The 21423-nt window shown below is 44.2% G+C and overlaps 1 protein-coding gene across 3 annotated transcripts in view; it reads right to left on the bottom strand.

Moving 5' to 3' along the window:
- The window catches only part of Cep135 (centrosomal protein 135), a 64670-nt gene that overhangs the window by 1927 nt on the left and 41320 nt on the right, over positions 1–21423 (bottom strand). For all 3 annotated transcript variants that reach the window (XM_028856228.2, XM_037209111.1, XM_037209112.1), the window contains exons 16-25: positions 18856–18971; positions 18620–18774; positions 18123–18178; positions 17265–17433; positions 15679–15789; positions 14934–15119; positions 8284–8493; positions 7258–7460; positions 6484–6588; positions 3351–3464 (exon numbers count right to left, since the gene is read on the bottom strand). In XM_028856228.2, the coding sequence (XP_028712061.1) occupies positions 3362–3464; positions 6484–6588; positions 7258–7460; positions 8284–8493; positions 14934–15119; positions 15679–15789; positions 17265–17433; positions 18123–18178; positions 18620–18774; positions 18856–18971 (1414 nt within the window). In that variant the 3' untranslated portion in view covers positions 3351–3361. The remainder of the gene's footprint in view (positions 1–3350; positions 3465–6483; positions 6589–7257; positions 7461–8283; positions 8494–14933; positions 15120–15678; positions 15790–17264; positions 17434–18122; positions 18179–18619; positions 18775–18855; positions 18972–21423) is intronic.

The following is a 21423-nucleotide window of genomic DNA, read 5'->3' as shown; positions in this document are numbered from 1 at the left end:
GTAGAGGAGGAAGGTGATGTTGGGTAGAGGAGGAAGGCTATGGTGGGTAGAGGAGGAAGTCGATGGTGGGTAGAGGAGGAAGGTGATGTTGGGTAGAGGAGGAAGGTGATGTTGAGTAGAGGAGGAAGGCGATGGTGGGTAGAGGAGGAAGGTGATGTTGGGTAGAGGAGGAAGGTGATGTTGAGTAGAGGAGGAAGGCCACGGGCCCAGTGGCCAATGCTGAGGATGTATCAGTTTGTTGTGCCATGTACAGAAGTCTCTGTAAAGGCCCCAGTGGACCTTCCAGAGAGCTGAACACTTGCAAGTTGTGCTTGGAGAGAGAATGGAAGCCATGACACCTCCCTGTGCCTTGTGCTTGTCCCGCCATTCATTGCTATCTTTTGTAGTAACTGGGTAACCATAAGCAAAGTGTGAGCCCCTGGCAAACTCAATCAAACCCGGGAGGAAATCCTGTAGGACCCTAGGTTTACAGCAGGTAGGTCAGAAGCACAATCTCCTGGGGCTGTATTGGCACCTGGCGACAGGAGGAGCCTTGTTGACCGACCCTTCCCAATGGGGTCTGACTCTGTCTTCAGGCAGAGCAGTGTAAAGAGTAAAACTGTAGGACACCCAGCTGGTGTGTGACGGAGAGTGAATTGCCAGAAGGGTTGTGTGGAGTGGGTGGCACTAGGAAAAACAGCTTTTCCTATCTCCTGTGCTGTTAATAAAAAGAAAATCAGAGCAAAAATTGGGTTATATATTTTTACTAATAGAGATTCACTAAACTGAGAAACTATGTCACGTGTATGTCATTTGTTTCTGAGTGCTAAGTGGAGAAATCCTTTCAAGTTAGTTTCAGTAACATTGCCCAGAAACAGCTCCAAAACTGGATTACTGGTTAAAAAACAAGTTGCAACGCTGAGAATTGTCAATTATTACAAAATTAAAAGCTGTGAATCTGTTAACAGCTGTGAAGGTTTTCTAACCACATAGATTAGGAGGGGTGTAACTCTGGAAAGTGAGTGCTGGTGAGGGTGTGGAGAAGCAGGCCTGGACGGTGCTGATGGGCATCAACAGTGGACTTACATGGAGCATGCCCCACAAAGGCGGGCTAGCAGGCCTGGACAGTGCTGATGGCCATCAACAGTGGACTTACATGGAGCATGCCCCACAAAGGCGGGCTAGCAGGCCTGGACAGTGCTGATGGGCACCAACAGTGGACTTAGATGGAGCATGCCCCGCAGAGGCGGGCTAGCAGGTAAAGTGCTCACCATGAAAGATGAAGGTCTGAGTTCAGATCTCTAGCCCCCCTCCCATAAGCGCTGGCCCCTGAGTAACCCCTGATATGGGGGCACAAAGAAAGATGGATTTCAGGGGCTCACTAACCACCCAATCTAACTGAAATGGTGAGCCCCAAGTTCAATGAGACCATGCCTGAAAAAGTAGGGTGGAAAGCAAGAGAGCATCCAGCACTGACGTCTGGACTTCACATGTTCACATACAGGCTAGCACAACACACATGTACACAAACATTTACTTTAGATGCTGGGAATCAAACCAAGGGCCTCGTTGATGCTTGGTGAGCACTCTCCCACAGTGTGTGTGTGGTGGGGGAGGGTCCCCAGCCCTGTTATCAGAGGCTCTTTAAGAAATCCAAGAATCCCTGAGTCCCCAGGAATTTTTAAGGGAATCTACAAATCTGCAATAACTCAAGGTGAAAGAGAAAAATAAATGTTGTAAGAATGTAAACATTAAGGCAAAAAGTAGCAACCAGGCATCTTTAGACCAGGGCCTTAAACACTGGCCTCAGTATGTGAAGCACAGAGTAACCAGTGTTTGTAACCGGACTTTGAGCCTCTGAGGAAATGCTAATTATCTTCCACACACAGCACTTCTATTAAAAGAGGCAAAAAATGCATCACTTTAAAGAAACTGACTCAACCATTTCTGTCAGTGAGTCTGCGTTCTTCGTCACTATCTGGGACAGCCAGGGTCTGACTCAGGCTTCTTTCCTATCTCCAGGGAATTAGTACACCCCTTTAACTCCGTCTCGGCCCAAGGTATCCCAATATCAACTACTTGGGATCAGATCCTCAGGTCTATGGAAGCTTGGACAAAAGTGACCTCAGCAATTTCAGTCCTAAGTCTATACTCAGGGCACTCTTCCTAATGACTATCTTTCAAGTGTAGAGTGCAAACCAATGGTGTGTGTTCCCATCAGGGTGCTCCACTGTGCAGCAATAATAACCATCCATAGCGTATGTATCAGTGGCTGGATCTCATAAATGCACCACTGAGAATAAGAAGCCAGAAACGTACAATTTCACTGATAAAATCCAAAAACAAACAAGAAAGATTCTAGGCTTTCACAGGGAAGATGCCTGCTTTTCAGAGCAGAGCCTGAGCTAGAACCAAGGGAGGTAATACGAGTTGTCTTGATGCACGTCAGCTGTGTTCAGTTTAATCCCAGTGAGCCTTGCACCTCAGATATGGCACCTTTTCTTGATTGTCTGTCTGTTTGAGGCAGGGTCTCATGGGTTGGCCTAAAACTCACTATGCAGCTGAGGATGACTTTGAACTCCTGACGTTCCTGCTTCCACCTCCTAAGAACTGGGAACACAGCTTTCTGAACTCATCCTGAGATCCATTTCAAATTCTTCCTGCTCTTTCTATGTCTGGTTCCTACACTTCCTGTGTGGCTCAGGTACAGCTGTGAGGCAGATCCACCATAGACAAGACTCCACTCAACCTCTCTGGATCCACCCTACAGTGAGGACAGACTCAGGGTCCCTTCTGAGTTAGACTGAAGTCTACATCTGCATGTGACCTCACCACACATACTACCTTTCAAACCTTTCTCCCACGTTATTTCCCTACAGTCCACAACTCCTGCCCATCCGAGTGCACCCTACCTCACCGTTCTGTCCCTAAGCCTTTCCCACTCTCATCAGTATTGTTTGTACTTGGTACTTGGTTAATGTCATCCTGTGACAGCTCATATTTCTTAGCAATTTGCTGTGGCTTTGATTCCAACCCCGTGACTCCTCTGCAGGGCTAAGAATGACCCCAAGGTTCCTGCATGCAAGGCAAGTGCTCCTTTACAGACCCACATTCTGAACTCTTTCCTTTGCAGTGGAGTAAAACTGACACACAGTGAAATGCACAGATTTCATGATCAGTTGATAAGTGTTTACAAGTGCACAGACCAGGTAACAGCTGCCATGTCCCCAACACACAGAACATCTCCATTGCTCCCGGGAATTCCCCTGAACGCCTTTCCAAGCCACCTCTTTTTCCCTGACAGGGACAACAGTTCCAAAATTTTTACAACTACAGATTAGCTTTACCTGTCCTTGGTATCTGATACATACCTTTCTGATGACTATGCATTTATATGTTCAGGGGACTGTAAAGGAGATCTCAGAGTAGAACTCAGAGGTGACATAGGAAGACCAAGTCGACGTACCTCTTGGATTGCTCGTTCTCTGTGAGTGAAGATCACAGAAGAGATTATATGTAAGCACCATGAAAACTCACAAAATGGCTACTGGGGTTATTAGTCAATCAAATAACATGTGTTAGTACATTAGTGTATTAGTATTCCTACTACCTTTATTTTAGTTTATTATTTTGTCTTTAAAATGAGGCCTTACTATGTTATCCCAGGCTACCCTAGACTACTCAGGGACTCAAGTGATTCTCCTGTCTCATTCTTCCCAAGAAGCTAGACTACAAGTGGATAAAGATGCCTAGCCTAGCTTTATATACGTTTACCAAATCTGCAGGATTAAAAAATATATTTTTTTATTTTTATTTCATGTGTATGGGTGCTTTGCCTGCACGCATGTCTGTTCATAACACAGGTGCCTGGTGCCTGTGGAGACCAGAAGATGGTTAGTTATAGAAGGCTGTGGGCCACTAAGTAGGTATTAGGTCCTCGGGACGAGAAGCCAGTGCTCTTAACCACTGGGCCATCTCTCCAGCCCTCATTTGTAGTTCTTTTTTTTTTTTTTTTCAATATTTCAGTTAAAAGAATATGCATTAGAAGAAACTGTTCAAGGCAATTATGCTATAGCCAAGTCATAACATTAGGACATCAACAAAATAATATATTAGAAACATAATGATCACAATATATCTACTAAAAAAAAAAAAGTAGGATAGCAAGTACACATTCAGAAACACACAAATCCACATAAGCCAGCCAGGGTGGCACATGCCTGTAACACCAGCACTTGGGAGGCAGAGGCAGGAGGAGAGAGACCTTGTCTCAAAAACCAAACCAAAGCAAACAAAAAACTGATATACAACTAGATATTAAACTAAAAATATTAATAGTGACTCTAGGAGAGCTTACCTTTTTCTTTACACTTTAATACATTTAAAAATGGATTTCTCAAGGGTTCTGTTAATGGCTCTGCCTTTGGTCTGCTTCTGTGGCACTTGGTACAGTCAGCACCTGTTTCACGTCTTATCCCTTCCTGGTTACCCTCACAGCCAGGTCTTATCTTTACTGGAGCCTCAGCTTCTGCCTATTCCCACACCAGTGCCTTCTCCAGAGCCTGCTTTACGAGGTCTTTAATGACTCCAGCAGAGGGGAAATTCATCCTCCAATAAGTCAATAAAATTCTACACTTGCCTCTACTCCTGCAGTTACACACTTCTTATTGGCTTCTTGAGATAGGTTAGGGCAGGCTGGCCTCAAGCTCACAATCCTCCTGCCTCAGCCTACTGAGTTCAAGGACTGCAGGTATGCACCATCATGCCTGCATATGCTGTTTACACTTGTTATTGTATGTGTGCGCATGTGTGTATCTGCTCAAAGGCAGTCATTTACACATCTACATAAGAAGCAATCACATGTCCTGTGCATGTCCCTCACTTGTCACTGCAGTCTCCAGCTGAGTACAGTGCTTCCACATTGGAGGCTCCCTCCTCATCTCTCTTTACACCTAACGAGCCTTCTCTGTGCTCAGGTCTCGCAGACGTCAGAGACCAAGGAGCCCTCTTCTCCGTCACACGTTCTATCCTGGTGTCTGGAGTCTGCCGGTGCCCACAGTCTCCTCTGGGACTCCCTAGGCTCTGGCCTGGGCCTTTTCTTGAGTTACTCAGTACGGCTTTCCTTCCTAGCCCAGCCCCTCCACCCTTTCTTCCCTCAGTATCACCCTGTCAAAGAAACTTTTGGAATACTTGTTCTTTCCAGATTTCTCCCTCAGTCCAAGAAGTGTGAACGAACACCTGGGACCCTGCTAGTGCACTGTGGTCTCTGAGGGTCACGTACTGAGTTACTAATTTATTTTGCTGTCTCTTCCCACCCACAAGGACCAGGTTTTGTCTTGAGGGTGGGGTGACAGTCCCCATGAGAGTGATTCTCTTAGTCTGATGGTAAAGAGCAGGGAAGGCATGTTCTTGAGGCCCAGGGATAGGGAAAGGGGATGGATTCTCTGGGCCATAGAAAGCGTGACTGAGGGTCTTGGAATTACAGAAAAGCGCAGTTATCATTAAAAAGGAGAAATCATTTTATACAGCTAAAACTCTACCTTCCAAATTTCAGAAAATCAGCACAGCTTTCAGACCAGTGCTGCAAGACAGCTCATTTCTATCTGAAGTCACAACTACTGACGACACAGCAAATCCCCCGTACACTTCAGACAGCAGCTCATCAAACTTTCATGCAAATGGGGAAGGATTACATCCTTTAAATGATCTAATAGGCGATTTTAGCCTACTTGAGAACAAATCTTGGGTGTCTAAGAAAGAGCAACAGAGAAATACAACTTGGCTGTTGACTTGCAAATTTAGACTTTGATGGTAACTCATTTCTTTTTGGACACTAGTCTCCCAGGCTGGTCTTAAGCTCATGATTTCTCTGTCTCAGCCTCCTGAACGCTGGAACACAGGTGCATGCCACTACATCTGGCGTGGTTTAACTGTTTATGCAATATTTAGGGACTCAATGTTTTAACATAAAGCAAGTGAACTGAACTGTGAGCATAAACAATGACTAAGGAGCAGGGAATACATTCTAGAGGTTAAGGGCACAGGCTTTGAACTGAACAGATATGTTTGCATCATTACAAGTGTGACCCTAGTTTCCCATCAAGTAGGCATAAGAGTCTGGGATAATCAGACACGTGCTGAGTGTCCAGCTCATACCTGCCAGCTGCTCTTATGGTACGATTGTATAATCATCTCATAATAGTATGCATTCAGAGCTTCCGAATGCACTGTATTTGGGGGGCTCTTGCAGGGACCTTTGCTATCTCCCTGTCTACACCACACTGTCATCCTGCAGGATGTTCCACATGTCTACAGCAGCGCTGTCTTTACTGCAGGGATTCTGTCTTTACAGAATCTTTTACTCTGTGGGAGAATTATCCAAGAAATTCACTTTACATAGTAATACTAAAGAAGCCTGCTATTTGCAAGCCACATGAAATACTCAAGGAATAGGAATAGAAGACACGTAGGAATACTGTGTAACGTTAAAAAGGGATGCCTTACCGCTCATATCTCTCGTTTGAAATCTGCCTTTTCAGAGTATCATAATCTGCCTGCAACTGCGTCACTTTAGTCCGAAGCATGGAGGTTTCTCGGCTCTGGCTAGTCCTTAAGAACAAATGCAAAGATCTCAGAAATAAAAAATGAATGATCTGTTTGTAGAATCAAGTGCAAATATAAACAAAGGTGCCGCTTAAGAACAGATATGGATCCTGCTTCTTTCACATTCTTCTGGTTTACCATCAATTATGGAGTTGGTAGCATGCACTGTACATGCAGCAGAACCCATGAACCAGAAACACAGGATGTAAAATGTCTTCCCTGGTTCTTCCTTGCCTCCTGCCTCAGGAAGAACCCTGTTTTTAGTTCCCTAAATTAATTTAATTAATTTAATTCCCCGTAAAGATCCCATTCTTCTGCACAGTCTCCTCGACGGTGATGAACACACTCATGAGGAGCGGATCTCACCTGCTCTAAGCCTCTGCTCACTACAACACGGCTCAGCCCGACATGCTTTCCCCCATGGAGGCCTTTGCTCTCTCCTCCAATTCAGGCTCTTCCCTGCAACTCACTCCCCCCTCCCACTGCCACACACCACTTAGGGGAAGATGTACACACCTCCAGCTTCAAACCCCATGGCTCTGGATCCCGAGGCGCCAGGCAAGAAAGCCAGGTACCACAGTCTGTACGACACTCGTACACGGCCCTCGCTACCACAGAAGTGGAAAAGGCACCTGTGGTCAACACTCCCCACACAGACTGCTCCCCGACACTTACAGTTTGCTCTCTGAGAGGCTTAACTTCTCCTTCAGCAGCTGGATTTCTGTCTCCTTCTCGTGGGAGGTTAAATGGGAATGAAATTCTTTATCTCTGTTTGTAGCTAACAACATTTCAAGATTTTTAATCGTCTGTCTCTCACTCGTCAGTTGTTTTTTTAACAGTTCTGATTCTGATTTTACATTTTCCAAATCTGCTATTGTCTACAGAAAAAAAAACAAAGATAAATGTAGTAAAAATTTAGGTTTAGTCTGAAAATTACTTATCTCAAGATATGACAGTGATTGACATCACTGTTTCATTTTTGAGTAATGGTTGAAGACTTCAAAACATTTCTTTAGTCATAAGAAAAGTATTACAAATTTAAAGCTATCTTTGCTACTTTTATTAAGGGCTTATTTGGCTTTAAGGCATACTTCACCCCTCCGATGGTTAGCACCCCTCAGCTCCCGGGGCCCATCAGCTAATGAGGTTCTCTTGGTCTACGCAGTACCTTACTCTTCGACCACAGTCAAGCTAGTAGTATTTTTACCTCTCAGTATTGTTACTTTAGGCAGTGAACCCTAAAGACATACTCCTGTGAGAAGACACACCAGCTTGCTCAAGGTCATGTCTCAATGTGGGAATGGGGAAGTCCAGTAAAAGAGATTTAGTTAACTAAAAATTTAAATGCCGTTAGATTTTTTTTATCAAGAAAAATTCAACTTAGAAAAAAAACCAAACTGTTTAATCTTTCAAATTTTACTTTGAAACAGAAAAAGAACAGATGTTCCTGATCCACACCATCTATGCCATCCTTTCTACTTTCTTGCAGCACTGGGACCAGACCCAGAGCATCAGGCATGAAGGCGAGGACTCCGCCCTGGACTACAAGCCTCCCCACCCTCTCGCCTGACAGAGAATCTGTAGTCAAATCCACTTATCAAAACGAACTAACGGGGAGCACAGGAGAAGGGAACGTAAAGTGAAACCGTGCTTGAAGGGCTCCCCAACGTAATGTGCCCGACCATCTCTCTCAGCACCTACCCTCTCAAGCTCAAGGCTTTTGGAATTCAGCTGTTGGGTCATGAGGTCTTTGCCTGAGTCGAGCTTAATGCAAAGTTCCCGGAGAGATGACAGATCGTGTAAGGCTGTTGCTTTCTCATTTTCAAGATGTCGCAGCTCCTCTTCTAACCGAGACATGGCTTTGGCCATCGATGAGATCTGAGCCTCGTAAGCGTGGTGTGCGTTTATGTGCTGAGTAAAGACAGCAGAACATAAAAGAACGTGATCATCACTTCAAGGGCAAGCCTTCAGAGACTGCGTCAGGAACCTGTGTAGCCACAAACTGACTTCAGAAAAACAAGGGCCAGTTTTTGCATATGTTAAAATATTCTCAGGAAATAATGTGCTATTTTAAGATAGCCTAGTTAATGCACAAAAGGAAGAGCATATAATTATTAATCATAACTAAATATCTCATGTATACATTTAGAAGATACAAAGATGAAAATTATGCTAAAATAGTGTGAATGAGTGATTTTAAAGTTTCCTTTTCTTCATAAATATCCCTTGTTATAATAGTATTTTCTTATCAAATAGCAACATTTTAAAGTATATAAGTATATTTACAAATCATTTTTTTAAATTCTAAAATTTAAAACTAGTGTTTATTTTTATACTAAATACCTTAATGTATATTTAAATTTAGTCTAGTTTCATTGGCCAACTTTGTAAGATTTTAGTAATTTTGAAATGAGAAAAATTTGAAATACTGTTAAAAGACTTTCCTAAAATAATCTACACCTTAAACTTCTTATTATTTAATTTTTACACAATAATTATGAATTTATATAAACTCTACTTTGGGGTTTTAGGAAGACAGCCACTCTTAAAAAGCAAAATGATGTTATTGGAGTTCACAGAAATCAATCAATTAAAAACTAATATTGTGCAATGAACATTATTAGATATCATAGTTACGGAACATAGACAGTTGAATTTTCCAGTATTCGTACACTGAGCAAACAGCAGTTCCCTCAAACAAATTAAAGAAGCACATAAGGCCAGGCTAGCAGGGCAGTTCACAGGCAGGATACTTTCCTAGCATGCAGAAGCCCCAAGTTCCCGCCTCAGCGCTACAGAAACAAACAAAACAAAACAAAACAAAAAACTTATAAAACCCATTTTATATACTACCTAAGAATATTAGCAATAATAAAGAATAAAAAAATTAAAGAATCACCCCTGAGAAAATCGTAAGAGCAGAGAAGCATTTCTTGAATAAAGAACTGTGGTTATTCTATTAGTTTGGAGGCCTGCCATTACCATGGCTACAAACTGGGTGTGGTGGTGTGATGTGGAGGTGTGATTTGGAGGTGTGATTTGGAGGTCCGCATAGGCTCACAGAGTTGCACTGGTACCCAGTCGGTGGCGCTCTTGTGTAGGCTGTGGAAATGCTGGACGGGAGGCTTGTCAGAGACAGGACATCACTGGGACCGGCTTGGAGAGTTTCCAGTCCTGCCCACTCCCTGCTCACTCTTGGCTGTGTGTGTGGCTGAAGGTGTGACCTCAGCCTCTCGGTCCAGCCTCCTGCTGCCAGGTCTCCCTCAACCCGTTCTGGATTCTCCCTTTGGATCTGGAAACCAAAATAAACTCCTTCTTCCCTAAGTTCCTTTTGGTCATGGTGTTTTATCACAGAAAAGTCACTAATGACACTGAATGTCATTATTTCCCCGTCAGATCTGGAGGCTCAAGCCATTATCCCTTTCTTATTTTTTCTTACTCTATGTGTTTGTACTCGGTGTGCATGCAGTGCCCACAGGGGCCAGAAGAGGGCATCAGATCCCTTGAAACTGGAATTACCCACTGTTGGGTACCAGGCATCAAACCCAAACTCTCTGAAAGAGAGTTTAATGACTGAGCTCTTAACAACTGAGTCATTCCTCTAGCCCTGCAAAGCCAGATGTTATGTTATCAAGGCTAGCTCCTTCAGGAGACTCTGAAGCAGACAGTTATCAGCCTCTCTCCTAACTTCCTTTGGTGTTAGCGGCAACCACTTTGCCTTGAAGACATCTCTACCTCCTCCAATTTCACAGGGCTCTCCCATGTCCCAAACCTGCCTCATTTTAGAGACATGGGATGTTCACTGGATTGTGGCCTGCCTTACCCAGAATGATCTAATCTTTTTTTTTTTCTTCCAAGAACATATCTTTTTGTTTGTTTGTTTGTTTTGTTTTTCGAGACAGGGTTTCTCTGTGTAGTTTTGCGCCTTTCTTGGAACTCACTCTGTAGCCCAGGCTGGCCTCGAACTCACAAAGATCTGCCTGCCTCTGCCTCCTGAGTAATGGGATTAAAGGCGTGCGCCACCACTGCCCAGCTAGCATGATCTAATCTTAACCACATCTACAAAGACACTCCTTCAACAAGGTCACATTCACAAGTAGTTAGGCACTCAGAGTACTTTTTCAGCCGTCATAATTCCACCTGCTCTGAAGCCCTCCAAAGTTTAGGTTCTTCTCGAGCAGAAAATACCTCCACTGCATCCAAAATTCTTTTCTTTAATAGGTTCAGTTTTTTGAATATGTGTTTACTGTGGGGCAGAGGCGTGTGTGGAGACCACAGAACAACTTGCAGTGGTTGGTTGTGTCTCCCCATCGTGTGGGATCTAGGGATAGAGCTCAAACCATCTGGCTTCCTGGCCAGTCCCTTTACCCACAATAATAGCATCACCTCTCACCTCACTTAGGCATCATCTAAATTAGACAGAAATAGGACTCTGGTGCACTTCAGGGTAACGTGTTTCTCTAATCAACCTCTAATGCTAGAAAACAAGACAAGGAGCAGATGGCTCCATTCTCAACAGGAGAGGAGAGGAATGAAGGGGGCTGGCACTTGTGTGTCAGCTGTCACTCGCTGTGACAAAATTCTCAAGAAGCATCTGGAAGGAAAACTGTACTGAGGCTCTCAGTTGTGAGATTTCAGCCCACAGTCACTTGTCCCACTGCTTTCAGGCTGCGGCGAGGCACTCAGTGTATCGTGACGGGAATGCACGGCCAGGGGACCGCTCACCCCATTGCATCCAGCAGTTAAAGGGGATAAGGAAGGACCAAGGCCCAGTATCTCCTCAAAGATGCAGCCAGTGAGCTGACTTCCTCAGTGAGGCTCCAATGCCTTGCAGTAAGTAATATCACAGGCTGGTGACCAAGTCTCCACCCCACAGAACTGTAGGAGATGTGTGAGATTCAAACCATAACCCTAGTCTAAGGTAAGTCTGGAATCAAGCAGGCCACCTTCTATTCGATTTCAAGTCTGAAGAGTAATAATTATATGTGACACTAATAGACTGTCCCCTGGGCCTCCCAGGATGGTCTGTCTCACTTTCTTAATCATCAGGACAGTCACTACCTCTAGCACCAATACTAGGTCCCACGTCCTCTGCTTCTGGTGGCAGTGGAAGACCCGCCAGCCTCTGAACTGCCCTTGGGAGCTCCACGGTAGCTTCTGAGCCACTCACAGTCATTCTTCCCTTTTCTTAAAGGTGACTAGCCATCAGAAGACAAGTAGCCACAGTGGCCCATCTTCACCTAGTAAGACCCCAGAGACCCAACAGCCTTTCTTCCCATCTCGTCATGTCTGTCCCTTTTGATCAAAGCGGGCAGTCTCCGCCAAGATGGCTGACTAGATCTGTGGTTTCCATCCTGAATCTAGTCACACCACCAGGAAGCCTACAGGCTACTATGTGGATGGACATGCGGAAATACTTCTGAAAGCCATTAAGTCCTGGTTCCTTCGCTTGATAGCTCTGTCTGCACCCTCCCTCACAATGAGGCTTCCTTCCCCGCTGTGTGGACAGCTCACTGAAGTGTCCGAGCTCGTCTCTTTCCTGCTCTACTGTGTTCCCAACACTGTTCATAGTTTAGCCCCCGTCCTCCTTTCCCAGTGTCCAGTAATATGTTCTTCAACTCTATTTGAGACCTCTTTAGAAGAAATAGTCCATATACAATAACACATGTATTCTGTACCTAAAAACCTTCTCTCCGCTTTTTAAAGTTTACTTACGTAGAGACAGTGTCTCCTGTAGCCCAGCTGGCCCAGAATTGACTAAATCAGTGACGATCTTGAACTCCTTAGAGGTGCTGGGAGAGGAGGCGTGTGCCACCACACCTGCGCTAAGTGCTTGTGGGGCTCAAAGTCAGGAGGCACACATTCCAGACAGGCATTCTAGCAACTGAACTACATCCACCCCAGGTCAATTTCTCTCCTTTACGAAGCCCACAGTATCAAAACTTCTGGGAATTGTCTTTTAAACAATCTAGGCTTTTCTCACCACACACCTCAAAGCTTTTCCAGTTTCTGCTACCCAATTACCCAATTCTAAGACTTCCATATTTTCCAATGTATGTTACTGCAGTAACCCTCTTCTGGATCCCCAAATCTGAATGATGTCCTGGGGCTGCAGCAGCAAAGGGCCACAACTTTAGTGGCTTAAAACAGAAATGTCCTTCTCATGGTTCCAGGGCTAGAAATGTAAATGTCAAGTGAGTCGGTTCCCTGTGGAAATTCTGAAGCAGAATCCACCCCATGCCTGCATCCTAGGTTCCAGAAGGTACCAGCTGGGATCCTAGCATTCCGGCCTCGGTCTTTGCATGGCGATTGTCCCTGTGTCTTTGTCTAAATCGCCCTCATTTTGTAGGGGTATTAGTTTTAGTTATGGCATCGCTTTACTTGATTATATCTGCAAAGACACTACTGCAAAATAAGAGTCTAAGGTTTAGGACCTAAACAAATATATATTTTTGGAGGCTCTAACTTTTTGTACTACAGAGTCATTACTTTCTTCTGAAAGATGAAAATTCTAAAATTATACTAAGAAAACAAATAGGCAATTTATTTATATCAAACTAAGAGTCCTTATTAATTTAACTGAACTCAAAACTGTATTAATGAGCCTAGCAGTGGTGGTGCATGCCTTTAATCCCAGCACTCAGGAGGCAGAGGCAGGCAGATCTCTGTGACTTTGAGGCCAGCCTGGTCTCCAGATCGAGTTCCAGGAAAGGCTCCAAAGCTATACAGAGAAACCCTATCTCAAAAAACAAAAAAACAAAAAACAAAAAAAAAAAAAAATCCAAAACACAAAACACCACCACCACCAACAACAACAACAAAACCCTGTATTAACGAAATTTTGACTTAACTGTCATTACAGCGTAGGCTTATTTCTCTCTAAATGCTGGGCCAGCGACAGTGCTCTTCACTCCTGAGCCATCTCTCTAGCCCTCTGCTCGTTCTGTTTTATCACAGCAACCACGACAGTAGCTAGCACACCATGTTAACAGCAACATGCCTATCAATATCTCAAATATGGAAATAAACAACTTCACCGAAAGGTGAATAGCTAAAGCACATTCTAATGTACTCTTAGTCAGCCTCAGAAAAGGACAGGACATGACTCAGGACAGAAAAATTCCGAGATTAAGTGAGCCTGGGGAAGATGGAGTATTAGCACCACAGGGTGGAGATTAGTACGGTGTTACAAATGTGTCATGCCACAGGATCACACACTTAAGAGAAGCGAAATGGTAAATCTCATGTCACCCCCTGTAGTGGGTAATTGTTCCACCTATGACCTCGAAGTACCAGCCTCTAGGGCGTGGCCTCGTGGTTAGCTTAAGCTGAGGGGCATGTATGGCGTGGCCCTTCTCTCCCTAGTGGGCTTGGATGGAGCGGACTGACGCAGGCGGCAGGAACAGCATGGAACAGGACCTCAGCCCTCCAGGACCCTGTGACAATTTGCCTATTCTGTTTAGTGAGCTGTTTTCTCCAATGTATGTTCTAACAAACTCCATATACCCCATAAGCAGACTCCTTTGGATTTCTTGCTATAACCCACTGTGGGAGTTTGAATGTAACTGGTCCCCATAAGCTCATAGGGAGTGGCACTATTAGGAGGTGTGGCCTTGTTGAAGGAAGTGTGTCACTGTGGGAGTGGGCTTTGAGGTCTCCAATCTCAAGCTATGCCCAGTGACAAAGTTCACTTCTGTAGATGAATTGCTAAACAGTCTTATTAAATAAAAAAAAAACACAGAGCCATATACAGGGGTAAAAACCTGAGAGATCAGAGGAATAGGAAAAGCCACAAGCTAACCTCACCTCACAGACACACAAAACTTAGATTAATAAAAATGGGCTAATTTAAAATATAAGAGCTAGCTAGCAAGAGGCCTGTCATAGACCATATAATTTGTAAAAAATATTAAGCCTCTGAGTGATTATTTTATAAATGGCTGCAGAACCTCAGGGCCAGGTGGGACCGGGGAAATTTCCAACTACACACTTGCTGTTGCCTATGGATCAGGATGTAGAACTCTCAGCTGCTTCTCCAGAACCACGTCTGCCTGCACGTTGCCCTGTCCCACCATGATGCTGATGGACTAAACCTCTGAAACTGTAAGCTGCCCCAGTGAAATGTTTTCTTTCTAAGAGTTGCCATGGTCAGGGCAGTAGAAACCCTGACTAGGACACCCACCTCTTCACTACAGTGACAAAGGTAACAGGCACCCAAGCAAGTTATGAGCGCGGTGGCAAGGCCTTAGCTGAGCTGGAGGTCCGCAGCGGCCACAGCCTCACCGCATGCGGTGCCTCCAAGTGCGTCACTTCCTGAGTGGTTTCCGCACTAGGCAGTGGCAGAGCATTACCTCCTGGATCTCCTTCTCTAGGAGATCCACTCGATCCCGCAGGTGTCTTCTCTCCGTGTCGATGGACAGCAGCTCCAGGCGGACTGAGCTATTCTCGCCCTCGGCTTGCTGGGCTTTGATCTCCCAGTCCTCGGCACGGTTGTGAAGCATCTGGAATCTATCTAGTAGGTCTTTGTTTTCATTTTCCTGGTTTAAGAACAATTACATTATTTCTAAGTCAGTGCTGTCAATGGAACATCTCCATCATAAACACAGACACCCAGACAGACACACAGACATACACAGACACACATACATAGACACACATACACACACAAAGACAGACACAGACACACATACACAGACACACACACCCAGACACACACCCAGACATACATACACACACAGACACACACACATAGACACACATACACAGACACACACACACACACAGACATACACCCATACATACATACATACACAGACACACAGGCACACACACAGACATATACACACACAGACACACACACACACACACACACACACACACACAGAGAACGGCTTGGATTTAGGAAACATCAGTATGTGTACAGGCACTATATAAGGTCCACGGGGAATATAAAGTTAGTAGGAAAGACTTCTACTCTCAAACATCTAATGTCTAATATCGAACCTCAAGTGTCCAATATCTAACACTGGAGAAGAATTAAGGACAAAAGAGCTCTCAGAGAGCTCGTCTTAAGTGCAAGCTGAACAGTGTCTTCACCTTCGCGGCCATCAGGCTCTCCCACCGTGACACCTCAGTGATGTACTTGTGGACGCGGCTCTTCATCTCCTCTTTCTCTTGTACTGCTGCTTCCAGTTCCATTGAGATTTCCTATAAGTCAGCAAGGCAGAAAGAGGCAATGTCAAGTTCTGGTCATGTCCAGCAGAGCCTTTGGGATCAGAGAAGAAACAAGGGGAAAAACCTCTACTGTGTGATTTTCACATATTCCCCTGACTGATCTTGTGTGAGTGTGTGTATGTGTGTGTGTGTGTGTATGTCTGTGTGTGTGTGTGGTATATGCATATGTGTGTGTGTCTGTGTGTGTGTGTGTGTGTGTGTGTGTGTGTGTGGTGTATGCATGTGTGTGTGTGTGATATATGGGTGTGTGTATGTCTGTGTGTGTGTGTGTGTGTGTGTGTGTGTGTGGTGTATGCATGTGTGTGTGTGATGTATGGGTGTGTGTATGCATATGTGTGTGTGTGTGTGTGTGTGTGTGGTGTATGCATGTGTGTGTCTGTGTGTGTGTATGTGTGTGGTGCATGGGGCACAAGCTCATGGACAGAGAGAGTGTAGAGGAGGATGTCAGGTGTCAGGTGTCCTTCTCTATCACTCTCTCCCTGTTCTCTGAGACAGGCCTTCACTGAAGCGAAGCTCCCATTTCAGCGAGGCCGGCTGGCCAATAAGCTTCTGCGATCTGCAGTCTATGCCCTCCAACTCTGCCAGGCATTTTTGTATGTGCGGGGGATTTGAACTCAGAACCTCTTACTTCATCTCCCAGCAGGCACTCTTAGCTACCAAGTCATCTCCCTATCTGTGATCTGGACTTTTAGCAAACTTTTCCACAAAGCTCCTGTGACAGTCTTGACCTTGTATTCCATTTTACATCAGGGCTGGTTATGGCCAGTAGTTGACATTAAAGTGTTGACATATCTACCGTATGATTGATATTCAATAATACTAAGAGTAATTTTCTAAACATAAGACATCATTGGTCTTTAGAGCATAGTCCTATAATAAACCAGTACAAACAAAACTACTACCTTACAGTATCTGCCATCTAAAATACCCTTTTATTCACTTACAGCTATGTCTAAGACAAGGGAAGTAAGTGCAGATTACTAAGACCTGCCATGGGTGCTTTGTAATCAGAGAAAAGCTGCCCTAAGAGTGACGCTGCTGTCCTCACCAATGCTGTGACAATGACTTCTATCACAGAGAAAGCCACGCTCCTTAGCAACAAAAAACAAATGATATCAGACCTGTCATTACTATACTTGGGAGGCCAAAGAAGAGGATGAAGATCAGCCTTGGCTACACAGGGAGTTCTAGGCCAGCCTGGGCTATATATATAAACAAAATAAGAATGAGGAAAGTTCCACTCCAAATGGAGACTACAGTTGAGCTGATTCGATGCCTGTGACACTACATTCTAAAAACTGTCCTTGTTAACACTCAGCCAGCCACCATCCCCTCAAGGACTTACACTGCTTCCATTCAATACCACAGCATTTTAGAAGGAAATATTTAGAAGTTGAATACTTAGCAAAGAAGGAAGTTCTGTGCAAAATCTCTGCCTGGCTTCATACCTGGTTTTCCCTTGCCATTGTGGCTAGGTCATCTTGTAACCTTCTGTTTTCCTTAAAAGAGATCTCTCTAGACTTCCCAACATCATCAAGCTCTTTGTGAGCTGCATCCAGCTGCCGTCGGAGGCTGCTTATCTCTCGGTCTCGGTTAGCCAAGGTGTCCTTTAGCTGGCTGTGAAAGAGTGTTGTGGCAATAATAAAGCATTATGGAAAACTCTAGCTTACTTAAAATGAGACTCTGGCAGTCTCAGTATGTGTATGAACACAAGAGAGTACAGCAGCTGCCTGTGGACACTTATTAAAATGCTCAGGTACTTTAGATCCTATCATTCCTATATGCTGTTATATGCAAATAAAGCCACAAAATAAATAGTATTATTCCACAAGTTAAGCAAACACAACATTTTCAACTGTTAGGAACAAAATAGAATATAAAACTGCATTTAATATTTGGTGTTTACATTTCCATTATTATATAAAACATAAAGGCATGTAAAATAAATATAATTAGTGACTTTTGTTTTTAGATGGCTTAAATTCTTTCTGGAGATCAGACAGAAAATGTAAAATATTTAGCGTGCTTAGGACAGGTTTAATTAAGAACAAATGCATCTCTGATGAGACTATCGGGACTCGCACAGATGACTACGTAACACATGGAGCACGCAGATAAAAGCACAGGAACAGGATACCACAGGGGCAGAGAGCAAGGCAGAACATGCCACTGAGAAGGCAAGGCTGCCCCTGGCAAAACCGGGAACATCACTGGAGACCTTTTCTTCTCGCCAGACTGCTAACTAGGCAAGACCTCATTCACTGAAAATTTCTCAACCACAGAATTCCCTTTCATTGATTACTTACCTCAAAGATGTTTCATACTCTGTGATTGTGACCTTCACCTGGGCAATAGTTTTCTCCTGAAGAAATTACAGAAACATAAAAGATTCGAAGTCATTCATACAGAATCCTCCTTAGCCAAATTTGCATAATCTGCTACATTTAGATAGTAAGTAGTTAAATATACACTTCAATTACATAAATCATACATAAAAGCAAGCTCTAAGTAAACATAGTTCTATATCCATCTGTATGTCACATCTTGGCATGTTTCTACCCACCTAAGAACTGAAGTGGTTTCTTTAAAGTGTGCTGTAATGAGATAAAAAATCACACTCTAGAAATAGATCAAATCCCACCTGAAAGGTTCCAACTGCTAGGCTAGAAGGAAATTGAGATCTGTCGAAGACAGCCGTGGGTCTCAGGCATTAGCCATGGGCTGTAAGAACTGCATACTTCATTTAAGTAGAGAATGACATGTCTCCTGCTGAGACTCGGGAGGGCAGGTGACAGACACCTACTTTACTGGTGAGGCTATCTTGCAGGCTGGCGATCTTCTCTGTCTTCTCATCCACAGTCTCCTGGAGGAAGTCCTTCTCTTTGTCAATCACGTCAATGGTCTTCTTCATGGCTTGAGTTTCCTCGCTCTGGGACGCCATCTTACAGCTTAGTTGCTCTACAGAGAGAGAGAGAGAGAGCAATGTTTGTTAGGCAGAGGCTACTGAGGCTGGAAAAAGTAAAACTTCAAAAGGCTCACCTAGTTTTTCCTCCAGAATTTTAATTTCTTCTTGGGCTGATTCAAGTTCACCTCTTTTTAGGGCGAGCCGGTGCTGATAGTCATCTAGTGACCGCTGCAGCTGATCGTTGACCATCCTAAATCAGTGGACAAAAACAAATAGCATTCTTTATCTCTTACAGAAACAGCTTTGTTAAAATATTTTAATTTATCTAACTTTCTTTTATTTCTTATTATAAAGCTCTCCAGTGTAATCAATGGTATTCTATTATACAATATTTTTCTTGTTGTCCACCATTTTTCGCCAATATGGTTCCATCTTTCTAAAAATAATATGGTATAAAAATGAAATTAATTGTATATTCTCTTCTAGAAGGTTCTTGGTAGTAAGGGTCTCCTCAGTTTCCTAACATCAACCCCCTTTTCCTCAAACTCTATTCCTGATAGTGAAGGTGAAAAGAAAGCCCTGTCTTTTTAACCTGGCTGGGCGCTCCAGACTCTTCCTAAGCCTTCGCCATTCTGACCATGTGAGCTCATCATTTGGCTTCTTTGACTCTGAGTGACAGTGGCTGTAGGGCACAATAAGCTGAGAAGGCAGGCGGGCATTTCTTACAGTGCAATGGGTTAAGACTAAAGGCTGGTTTCAGGGAACCAGGGAAAGGATTCATGGAAGCGGGGGGCAGTCCCTGGTAAAGAGTGTCTCCAGTCTGTTACTAGTTGGAAATGACTCTTCCTCTTCAGAAGGAGCATCCTGTGACAGCACGCCTTGGCTCTCACAGTCACAGGTTTCCAAGTGCTTCTAGCTCTGAGTGGGAAGCATTTACCCAGCCTGGCTGGAAAGACCGTTGGCTGGGAATAGCTTCCTTTGGGTTTCCACTGAGGACAAGACACTGAAGAAGATAGTAATGGCCGCTTGACTTAGAGATGCCTAGTGAGGAAGAGGTTGGTTCCCAAAGTAATGAGTAAAATGGGACATTTCTACAGAAATATAGACGTTGTACAGCAATATGGGGTATTCCGACAGAAAACATTCACACTGAGCATTCTCACAGCAAGTGAGACTGAATGGTGATGACTGAGAGGCAGGAAGGGCCATCAAACTGGACTGACTTCTGGAGAACTGCACAGCTGAGCCAAACCAGGGAAGAAAGACACCAGGTCCAGGCAGTTTTACTTGAGAAAAGTATCTGCAGTCCACGTGGCTACTCCCAAAACCTAGGGCCATCGTGTGCAGGGACAGCATAAAGGGGAGGGACTGTGTACACATGAGTTCACTGGTCTGGGGGAGTTCCACTGGGACTGTTATCTAAAGTTTACACACAAAAAAAGTCCTTGTCCAGGGTCACAAACTTCCAGGGCAAAGGCAAAGGCGCAATGTAAGCTGCCTCATATCGCTTTCTGCTCAGATGCAGAGACCGATGCCTCCAAGCGGACAGGAAAATGGAGTGGCCACAGAGGCCTTGCTGAAGACTCTAGGCAGATAGCGTCTCCTGCAGGTAACTTCTGAATGGGGGCCTTGCCTGTGGGAGAGGAGCTGGCAGGGGCAGCGGGGTAACATGGGGACTGACAGAAAGGAAGCCCTGAGGTGAGTCCTCGCAACACTTTGGCTCTTGTGCCCCAGTCCAGAGAAGAGAAGGACAACACAGTCTCACTGAAGTGCCGCTGCCCAGACTTCCTGACAGAAACTGAGAGGGGCGGGCACTCACGAGGGAGAGCTGAGTCACCGCCATTTTACTCACTGTAAACTCAGAAGAGAAACTTTGCAAACCAAGTTGTCGGTAAAAATGAACCAGTTTCTTAGCTTTAAAAGTTACATACACTGAGGAAAGAAATGATCTCCCAGCAGAAAAAAAGCGGTAAAATTGAACTTAATTCTGGCTCTCCATCTAACAGACTTTTGTGTGCGTGGCTCTGGCTCCAGCCATCTCTCAGCCTCAAATTCCATGGTTATAATGATTATGCATTCTCAGTTTATGGGACAAAACTAATTATTTCCTTTCATGACAGAGTACATCTAAAGCATCTTTAAGACATTTCTTAAATGTTCCTTCCTCCAACATAAATGTTTCAAATTCTATAATGAAGCTCCATCTAAGCGAGGTAGGTTTGGAAATTCAATGGCCTATTACAGGAAAGCGATGGTGACCTTTCTTGGAGGCTCTCCTATGAGACCTAGGTTCTAGCCCATTACGAAGGCTGTGGATAGCATCACGTGGTACACCAGAAGAGGAGGAGGGATGGACAATTTTATTATTAGCTCCACAAGCTCAGCCACTGTCATTCAGTAGCAACATTCTTGTTCTCATTGTTAAGAAAATATGGCAGGCATGCCCCAGAGAAAGTTTTAGACATCCCGCACAACCTATGAATCTTCTTTTCCTTATCTAAAATGATTCCTAATTCCTTCACACATATTTCTCAAGGGAAACTAGCTGTATGTATCTGAATATATCTAATATTTCTGAGTATATCTAACATTTTTAACATATCTGCATATTTCTGAATAGATCTAAACAAATTCCAGTAAAACAACTGATACCTATTGGCATAATCACAAACCCACCCAGAGTTCATGGGTCATTTCCAGGA

The sequence above is a fragment of the Peromyscus leucopus genome, chromosome 10 (genome assembly GCF_004664715.2).
Source record: "Peromyscus leucopus breed LL Stock chromosome 10, UCI_PerLeu_2.1, whole genome shotgun sequence".
Taxonomy (NCBI): domain Eukaryota; kingdom Metazoa; phylum Chordata; class Mammalia; order Rodentia; family Cricetidae; genus Peromyscus; species Peromyscus leucopus.
The sequence above is the reverse complement of the archived record's forward strand: the minus strand, read 5'-3'. Positions and strand labels throughout refer to the sequence as shown.